The sequence below is a fragment of the Sciurus vulgaris genome, assembly GCF_902686455.1.
Source record: "Sciurus vulgaris genome assembly, chromosome: 7".
In the NCBI taxonomy this organism is placed as follows: Eukaryota; Metazoa; Chordata; class Mammalia; order Rodentia; family Sciuridae; genus Sciurus; species Sciurus vulgaris.
The window spans coordinates 128,931,876-128,942,710 of NC_136467.1; the positions used below are offsets into that span (position 1 = coordinate 128,931,876).

Sequence of the window (10,835 nt, forward strand, 5' to 3'; positions counted from 1 at the left end):
CTGTTTCCTTCCCTCTAGTCTACTGAGGTTTCTTCCATTTACTCATAGTGTTTATTTTAAAATTAGTGTTTTATAGATGAATGATGGTATATTCATATATGTACAGGGAAAAAATGATGTCATTTAAGATTATGCATCAAAATCATGAGTGAGAAAAAACAAAACATAAAACCTAATACCTCCTTTTAAAAAATGAACAAAGGATCTGAAAGGACATTTCTCAACAGAAGACATACAAACTGCCAATAGGTAAACAACAACAACAAAAAAATGCTCCTCATCACTAGATATCATAGAAATGTAACATTGTTTTTCAATAAACTTACAATATGATCCATCAAACCCAATGCAAGAAATACATCCAAAGAAAATGAAATTATTATGCTAAAGAAGTATCCTCAATACCACATTTGTTGCAGTACTTTTCACAATAGCCATGATATGGAGTGAATGAAGAAACTAGAGTCTGTACATACTGTAGGATGCTCTTCAGTTATGACAAAGAAGGACATTCTGTCATTTGCAAAAGTAGATGGAAATTGAGACATCATACTAAGTAAAATAAGCAATCCACAGAAAGACAACAGATGCTATGAGAAACAACACCCTAATAGTGCCTAATTTTCTGCCACCCTTTAAAAAACTCCAGAATCTAGTGAAATGGTCAACAAAATGAAGAAATAGTTGGTCAACTTGGTCAGACCAAGATTAATAGCGTCCAAGGACACTGGCAGATGAGATGAAGGAAAAGAAAAAAGCAAGCATTGAATAGAGAAAGGTAAAGGGCCCCCTACTTATGTTCCACAAAAGCAGCAACACTCTGACCTTGGCCACATTAGGGCAGTTGATTCAACAACAGTTAGGAATTTGTGGACAGCTTGAAGAGTTCAAGGGAGGTTTATAAATATGGATGAAGAAATGGCCCCATGCCAAAATATAGAATGGTTAAAGAGAGAATGAGGGAGATTTCAAGGATCCTAGGGCTACAAAATGAATGAGGTGAGCAGTCTGGCTGATGATGAGAGTCATCACCACAGTTTATGGAGATGTAGGGTGGTACAAAAGAAGGCATCAAGTAGAGTCTGGAGTCTAGGATCAGTCCACGGGCAGAGAGAACAATGGTGAAAGAGATATGAGAGAAGGAGGAGGTCCTGGCAGAGGAAGAGGAAAGTAGGAGTACATTGGCATCAGAGCTGCTATTTTGCTGCCACCATTGTTCTCCCTCCCTCACACCATTTTACAACCTAGATTGCTAGCCCAAGAACTTCCTAGTGAAGACATTGATCCAGATTGTTAGCACAAGAACCTCCTTATCAGCCATTGGTCCATTGTTATTAGCCCATGAAATTCTACTACTTAAGAACAGCTCTCCTGCCATTCTTTCTCTCCTTCACTCTCACTCTTGTGCATGCTCTTGTGCGCGCTCTCTCTCTCTCTCTCTCTCTCTCTCTCTCTCTCTCTCTCTCTCTCTCTCTCGCTCTATTTCTCTCTCTCTCTCTTTCTCTTTCATTTTTTCTCTCTCTCTCTCACCCTGCAGGCAGACACTGTCCGCTTATTAAAATCTCTTGCGTGAGTTCCTACGTCGGAATGGTTTCTGGGTGCTTTCAGAGTACATCTCTAAAGAACTGAAATGAAGTCTCCATGAAAATGTGGTCTTGTAGACACAACATGGCAGAAAAACACAGCCCATGACAAAAGTGAAAGCAAGTCTTTAGGGGCAGCCAGAGATAGCATTTGACCTGCCATGAGGCTGACCAGATATATCTGGGCTTCCCAAAATGGCCATTTTCTGTGTCAGCCTGAGTTAGATCCTAAGTTGCTATAGCTGCCACACAGAGGAACCACCCTCTGATAAGTTACTGAGCCATGTCACTCTTCATTTCTTCTCTTTCTAAAAGATTTCAGTCAAGAGACAAAGAATACGCACCAAGTCTATTTAGTGATGTGCAAGTATGTTCCATGTAGACTGTGCCACCTTCCAGAGAGAAAATAGGGATTTTCCAAGTGGCAGGTTTTCATTTAGGTCCGGGAACTTCCCTCTTCGCATATTATGTGTTTGGTGCAGTTACTGTGGTTTTCACACCAAGGCTTAGTGTGCCTGCACTAGTCCCACAATATTAGAAACTTGCCATCACTATCTAAATGAATCCTGTGGGTGTTTAAAAGCATAATATAAATTACAATGAGTCAGGGGGTGCCCAAATGACAGTGCCTCATTTTCTCTGCATTTTTCAAGGTGGGAATTCCTGAAGTTGGTTATACCTGGTTTTTCCTGTTTAAGAAGGAGGTGGGTTTATGGGTAGAATTTCTGTCACCTGAGGTGGAGTTATTTTTTCATCACTCAAGATGGAGTGAGCCCTATTTTTCCTTCTTCCATCTACCTGTTCATGTCTATCTGCCTACTTAGTCTAACACAATGAGCAGAATTCAAGTGATACTTAAAAATATCAAAATAATACTACTGTTTTCACACTAGAAAGATGAAACAAGAATCTCTGTCTCTGTTCCTCTCTCTCAACACACACTATATAAGTTAAATGTGTAGATGGCATTATGATCTAGTGCTGGGGCAAGGTGGCCCACCTCTGTAATCACAGTAACTCAGGAGACTGAAGCGGGGAGGATCTCAAGTTTGAGCCCAGTCTTGCTAACTTAGTGAGATCCTGTCTCAAAATAAAAAATAAAAAGGAACTGCGAATGTAGCTCAGTGATAGGTCACCAAGAATTCAATCTCAGTTCTAAAATAAAAATGTAAAAATTACAAACACAATGCAGGATTGCATTATTTGGAAAAACAATTTCAATTTTATCAAATAGCAGGTAACAGAAGCACCAAGTGAGAATACATTTTTCCACATTTTGCATTTACTAGGTATTTCTACTCATTCTCCTCTCCTTCAAATTCATTCTATATCACATGATGTTATCATTTTTCAGAAGAGAAAATAATAAAAAATTCAATTATAGGACTGTTTATTTATTTATTTATTTTGTATAGTAGTTTCTATTATAAAAAAATAGAATGAAAGCTCCCCCTGCAGAAAAGCAGAACACATGGCTGTGAAAATAGGGGACAAGAAAAGACATCAATAGAAAATGTTGATTGGTAAACACCATGTTCCTTCAGGTTACTTTTTTATGAATGTTAAACATTTCCATTATGCTGCATCAGGTAGACTGAAATCACTTCTTTGTATTTCAGGACAGATCTGCTTACTTAATGTTTCAATCTGATTATGTGGTTTTTTAGCATGAGTGACTGCATTTTGATCTAGTCTGGTATGTTGGGGTCAAATAGATGCTCAGTCCAAAGCAAGAGTCTATAATATTTTTATTAAAACTTTCTACTCCATGCTGTACTCCTACAGGGTGAATCAATAGGATTCCTTGATATCTGACTTCTGGCTGGGTGTAAATAAGGAGAGTTACCCCCTGAGATTTGGAGAGTAGAGCACAGCTAGTTTGGGGCATGTTTTCTTAGCTTCCTCTCAGGCAATGTTGCTTAACCAGAGCTCTTGGAAGTGGCCTTGTGCACAGAAATACTCTTGCTCTTTCTTTTTGCCTTCAAATATTACTTCTTGCTTTGTTACTTCAGGCCTTGGTTTAGCAGCAATTTTCCCACTGTTGCTACCTGGTTCTAGAGTATTCCATTAATAAAACAGGCATAAAATTTCCTTGTTTGTACTGCTATATCCTTCTTACACCTTTGTGGATGCTTTCTTTGTAAAATGGCCTTCAATATCCCAGTTACAATGTGCCATCAATTTTCTTCTGGAACCATGACTGACAAAACTTAGCAACATACACTGAAGATCATACTCTACACATCAGTTTTAAATTTTATTTCTTACTTTTGGGTGTTCTTTGTATTTAATTGATTTATTTAAAATCGTGGCAAAAAATATATATATTTGCCATGTGTGCTATGTATTTTGACATTCACTGTGAAATGCCTAATTATCTCATGGATTACATCACTTAGTTGTGATTTGTGTGGTGGGAACACTTTACTTTACTCTCTTAGCATTTTTCAGGAGTCAATATGCTGTCAACAATATGTACCATGTTGATGTGTTAAACCCATCTTTCAAATATAGCTGAAATATTGTTTCCTTTGACCAACATGTTCACAACCCTATCAAACCACCACACCACTGGGTAGCTGACATTTTATTATCTAATTTTTGAGATCAACTTTTGTAAGGTTTCAGATCTCAGTGATCTTATGCAGTACTTATGTTTCTGTGGATGGCTTATTTTACCAAATATGACATCTCACTGTTGATAGGAACTCAGCAATACTGCAAAACCAGTGCAAGCATACTAGGACCTGGCACTGAAACCACAATAACTGCACCAAAATTGTGCTACACAAGAAAGGAGGTACACAGACCAAATATAAAATCTTCAATATGGAAAACCCCAGACCATTTTCTCTCTGGGAAGTGGATATTTCTTTCATTTCAATTTAAAAACTCTTTTTGTTTATTTGATTGAATCTTTTGAGTAAAGTCTTTCTCAAGAAAATGGAGTTTCAAAAAATTTTATTCTTGGAGTATACTATTTATACCATTTATTTATGTATTATTAATTGCATCTTATTCAAAATTAGTGTTTCATATGTTGGAAAATTGTATGTGTTTATTTGGAGATCATGTAACAAAGAAACTTTTTCAAATTAGTTCAGTTGTAACTAAGTTTGTGTAAGAAGCATTTCCATAGAGAGCTGGGTCCTCAGGATCTTGATCTGCTAATTCATCTGGGTAAAGGGTTTCTTTGAAAACTGTCCAAGAGTCTGAAGAAAAGCATACAAATAGCATGCTCCAAAGCATTACATACATTAACTCGCTGAGCTAGGTTATTTTTTTCTCTTTTGTACCCTATATTAACAAAAACATCAACAGTTCTGAAGCTGAGTCTAAATGTACATATGAGGACTATAGTTTCTTTGTCTATTTATAAAAGTTTGAAAAAAATGTATTTCTTCACTATTCTTTTTTATTGAAGGATATCTATAAAAAAATAAGGTGAGTAAAAACACTGTTTTATGGACCATGTATTTTCATGAGAAGGTTGGAATGAGTGTAGATCCTAGTGCTAATGTGCATATGAAAGACAGGGTACATTTCATTTCTGGTAACCTTTTCTAAATTTTGAAAATACCTAGATCAGTGGCTCTAGGAACAACTAGATTTCACTTTATAATTAATCTTTCTCAATCTCTCATTTTAAACAACATTAAAAGCATTTACATTTCATGAGTATTCTTGATAGACATATTCAAATGAGGTATAAAACTTCATTCAATCATGTGACTATATAACATGAATCACTTTTTCTTATTTTATGATCAAAATTTCTTGGATTCACTTCTCCATACTTTTCAATGAGATGTTTTGGCATTAGATAAAAATAGTTTTGATTCCTGCTTGTGTTGTTTTCCTTCTTGTAAAACTAAAAAGTGCTATAAGTGTAGATAAGATACTACAGGTGATAAAAAATAAAGTATGACTAAGATACACTAACTTGAAAATGTAAGGGAGATGCAAAGAAAATTTTAACACAAATAGAGTCTGGCAATTTACCAACCTGATTTCCAAAGTTCATGGATTGATAATTACTGTGTGATAAATTAAGAATGGAAAATCACTGCAAGTAAAAGATCCAAATAGCAGATTGAATTCAAATGAAAATGAAAGGTATGCAGGACATGGACAGCATGAGACCCAAGGATAAATTTTAAAAACTTATGTATATTTCTGAGTACAAGAAATTGATGTCACACATTCTATCTTATCTTTAGGGAGATATCTACAGAAATGAAGACTACGGGTAATCACGTTTCACAACCTAAACTACATTGAAGGTGAAAGACAAGAACAAAGTTCTAAATACAAATTTAACAAATTTCCTCAAAACATACTGGAGATATTATTTCACTGAGTTACATGTAATCAAGTAGAAAAGATAGTCTGAAAGATCAAATCTATAATTATTGCTTATAAAATTAAACTGTAGTTTAGGGAAGAAAAATATAAAAATGTGTTCCTTGCCCAAGGTGATTGATATGCCAGTTACCTCAAAGTGATCACAAAACGTTGTATGCATATATTGAAATGTCACACTGTAACCAGTATATATGTAAAATTATTGACTATTAAAAGAAAAATGTTAATTCTTTTCAACATTTATGGAAAAAATGTGAATGTAAGTATGCCCAATAAATAGACAGAAATTGAGTCTTATAGTGCAGCTATTTAATAATATGCTTAGTTTGGAAATTTTTATCAGTGTAAATAATTCTGACCATGCTCATTTCATATTCAATATATGACATAGAGTTTTATCTGAAATAATAACTTGGGCAAAGATAATTTCTAAATTTGCTGTGCAGATATAACACTTGCATAACATAAAAACTCAAAGTGTAGGTGAAACAAACTCCAAAATACATTCATTCTAAATTAGTCATGATTTCTTTGAAATGTTGAAACTGAATTTATCATCTCAATATCTCACTATCTCATTTAAGTTATTTGTTGCCCCTTAATATTCAGAACTCCCAGTTATTAGCCCACTTTAAGAATAAATGGGTAACAGTGTCCTGAAGTAGGAATACTAACAGTTCTGTTGTTACAGCACCTAAAAGTGGATGCTAAGTGATTTAATGTATGTAATAAGTACATTGAAATTTTTAGCATACAGACCTCATTTAGGATTAGATAGAATTATTATTATTTTATTTTTGAATAATTTTGCACAAGAAAAGCACCTAATCAAAGGGCAATGTTCACATGTTGACTCTGAGGACTTTTGTATGACAGTACAAAGGATGGCTTGGAGGGCTTAATGAAACAGAATATGAAAACTGTGTCTTATAACACAAAGAATATAATTGGATAACTCTGCCACAAAGGGAAAGAGTAACTCAGAAAGATATTCTGTCTTAACTCCCCATCTGAACCTTCGCCATCTTACAGAAGAAGGTAGAATTTATGAAATACACCTCACCACTAAATCAAAGAACAATGGAAATTGAAACCTTCATTACCTTATTTACCTTTCTCAAAACTAATGAAATTTGTTATTATCAGTATAACTTTTAACTGAGAAACAAAAAAATATGGATGTCCTGAAAATGTAAAATAACTATTGAATCTGAATAAATTGTTGGACCTATACTGGGATACTGATTTTTCTCCTGATGGCAGTTATGTACAGTTTCAAAATACTTTTGTAACTATATGCAATCTATTGATCACTGATAATTATCTCACTCTTATATTGGAGTACAATGATAAACTCACTTTATAATGGAAAATCCCTACGAAAGCATAGCCTAAATAACCTTTAGCTAAAAAGACCAAAATCCTAAAAGTCATAACAACATATTTATATAATATATAATAGTTATATACAATAATTGTACATGAAATAACAAATTTTTAAACAATGGTAAATCTACCTTCACTGCCGCAAATTAGAGTTCAGGAGAGTAATGTTGAAAGTAAACTTGCTCAATTATGAAGAGCTAAGAAACAAGTCTTTCAACTCAAAGTCTAATTTCTATCTATGGAAATATGATTTATGAACTACCTACTTAGGTTGGATAAGAATATATTGATAATTCCCGTAGGTTCGGATTTTCTCCTCCTTATTCCACGATGACTACAATCTCAATACTTTTTAGTATTTCTGTAATGCAGCAATGTGTCTGAAAATAAATTGCTGTAATGCAGCAACATGTCTGAAAATAAAGCATCTGATTCCAGGATCTTTTGACACACCTTATCCCTGAGACACTTGGATGGGGGGTAGCTGTAATATAAACAAACTCCTCTCCTGATTTTTACGCCATTAAAAGTTTTCATTTTAGATGTTCTTAAATGCAGTTGCTTCAACTTTTAATTTATTCCTCATTGCAACCCAAAGAAACAGCTAGTCTGGTTTATAATAACAAAGTGGAAGTGTCTGAATGATTACCAAATATGCTGAAGGGAACTGCTTTTAATTTATACTGTCATGAAGGGAATTTGAACACCTAATGCCAGACCATTTATGTTAATTGTCCCACAAGTTTTGCAACCCAGCTGTGACTTCTGAAGTTCAATGCATAATTATGTTTTATCATTCTTTATTCATCAACTTTTTTTTTTTTCAAATTCTTTCCTGTAGGAGAAATAAGGAGAAGAGAATGGTACTGATTAATGAAAGCCACCCTGAAGAGTTCATCCTAGTAGGCTTTACTGATCATCCTTGGCTAGAACGTCCTCTATTTGTTACTATTTCCATAATATACTCCATGGCCATGGTGGGAAACATTGTAATCATCCTGATGTCCACGTTAGATCCCAGTCTCCACAGTCCCATGTATTTCTTCCTCACCAACCTCTCCTTTCTGGACATCTGTTTAACCACAAGCATTGTGCCTCAGATGCTGATTAACCTGGGAAGCTCTAAGAAGACCATCAGCTATGTGGGGTGTGCAGTTCAAGATTATTTATTAAGCACAGTGGGAGGTGCAGAATGTCTTCTCCTGGCTATTATGTCTTTTGACCGCTATGTGGCCATCTGCAGACCACTGCACTACAACCTCATCATGAATCAACGTGTTTGTATCCTATTAGTGTCCTTCATGTGGATAAGTGGAATCACCTATGGTGTCTTTGAGGTCACTCTAACTTTACAGTTGCCACTGTGTGGCAACAATAAACTGAATCACTTTTTTTGTGAGATTCCAATTCTGATAAAGACTGCCTGTGGGGAAAAAGAGGCTAATGAGCTCTCCCTCTCTGTGGTGTGCATTTTTATAGTAGCCATTCCTCTATGTTTAATTATTGCCTCCTATGCTAGTATCGGACATGCCATACTTAAGATCAAATCTTCTGAAGGAAGGAAAAAGGCCTTCGGTACATGTTCCTCTCATCTCATTGTAGTTTTCTTATTTTATGGCCCAATCATTAGCATGTACATTCAGCCCCCCTCTTCCATCTCAAGAGACCAGCCCAAGTTCATGGCTCTCTTCTATGCAGTAGTGATTCCTACACTCAACCCCTTCATCTACACCCTGAGGAATAAGGATGTAAAAGGGTCATTAAGTAAGCTGGTGAGGAGTGTTTTCAGTTCCAAGTGATGCTGGAAGACATCAAATCAAATAATTTAAAAATTAGAATTGGTATATATGGGTTTCCTTAATAACTCATTCTTATAATGCAATATCGTGTTTCATTTTCTTATTCCAAACTGGTAATATTTATAATATTCTTTATAATTATGTACATAAAAAAGGAAAATCAGTTAATATGCACTTATATGGGCACTCTAGTTGTTCAAACATATTAAAATAGTTCTATTCTGGGATATACAGAGTGAAATAGTAACTGTTTATTAATTTTAAAATAACAAAATAAATTAGAACACAAAATGATTAGATCAGGATAACAAGAGCATAATGCTCTGTTAGATTTACCCATGTGTTTGTACACAACCTGGATAGACACCTCATTCTGTGTGAAACACTGTCAGCTTTCAAACAATCATGAGTCTCAATTTTTTCAACCTTCATTAATGTTAATGCTATTGCTTCTGTGGAACTGAAGCTCTCTGAAGAAGATTTACTTATACTAAACTGATTCTTGGTGAGTAGAATCAGTCATGATTGAAGATGGAATGTTTTAGGTCGAGAACTGAAATCATCTGAGGCTATCTTCATCCCTTTACCACCATTTTTTTCAACCTTGCATGTGATCTCACATCATCACCCTTAAGTAAAACTCTTGCAACACATTGATATGTTAGCAGACCTCTAGCTCTCACCAGCCCTAAAGTTAAAAAAGCTCTAGATAACATCTGAAACTTATAGAAAAGAGTTCCCACTTTGCTATACTCTGCCTATCCATATCCCCATCAATATATTTGGTAGATGCCTTGATTTTTTAAAAAATTTTTGTTCTTTGAAGTTCAGAATTCACTTTAACTCAGATGCAGTTTCAAAAATAAAAACATATCAGTTAATATTAAATTTGTTCTTAAGAGCATTGGACTCTGGAAAAAATTTTAGTAACTTTGAAATTTGTCTAATTTTTGACAGGTGCTGGCACATTGTCAGAAAAAGTTTTACAATTTCGTGCATGCACACAAAGGACTTAGGAAAATTAGTATTCTCTGATGTTAAACAATATCTTTAAACAGTTTCATAAGATATCCTTTATCTGTCTTAAACATATGGTAAGATTCATTACTTTTACTTTGGGAAAATAATAATGTTTTTTTCACACATGTATCTAGAGAGACTGGAAACAGTTGTTCCAATTTTTTCTTAAGTTGGTCTCTGTCTTAGGTCAGTGGTGATTACTATCTCCTAACCCTGTAGTGGTTACTCAATACAGAAGTGTGAATGTCATGATGTATTAGAACTGAATATTTCCTAACAGCTGCACAGGCTAATAACTACAAGGTCAGTAGTACACCCTATCCTAAAAAAGATGAATAAAATAAATGTACACCAGGAATCTGATTCAAGAAATGCTTTTATGATTATTATAATTCAATATCTTTCCAAACTTTCGCACTCAGGATACCAATGCCTTGGAGGAGTCCCAAGAAAATATTGGTTGCAAAAGCTTTAGCTATGGTACAGAAAGGAAATATACGTCACATTTATTGGAAAAGGGGACACTAGATAGAAATATAGATAACTACTACTCTAATGCTATATGAGAAGTAAATACTTTATTTTCAAAGTATTATCAAACAACACTGTGTATTGAGGATGTGCACAAATTTTATCTGAACAGAAATGTGTATAATACACATAATCACAAGTTGAAATTTTA

General features: G+C 34.7%; 1 protein-coding gene across 1 annotated transcript; it reads left to right on the forward strand.

The window, feature by feature from the left end:
• Positions 1–8,194: 8,194 nt before the first annotated feature.
• On the forward strand, positions 8,195–9,133 carry LOC306666673 (olfactory receptor 2B11-like; the record flags this gene model as incomplete). The annotated part of the gene is made up of 1 exon (XM_079148896.1): positions 8,195–9,133. One exon carries the CDS (start codon positions 8,195–8,197, stop codon positions 9,131–9,133), a length of 939 nt encoding a protein of 312 aa, XP_079005022.1.
• Positions 9,134–10,835: the final 1,702 nt, after the last annotated feature.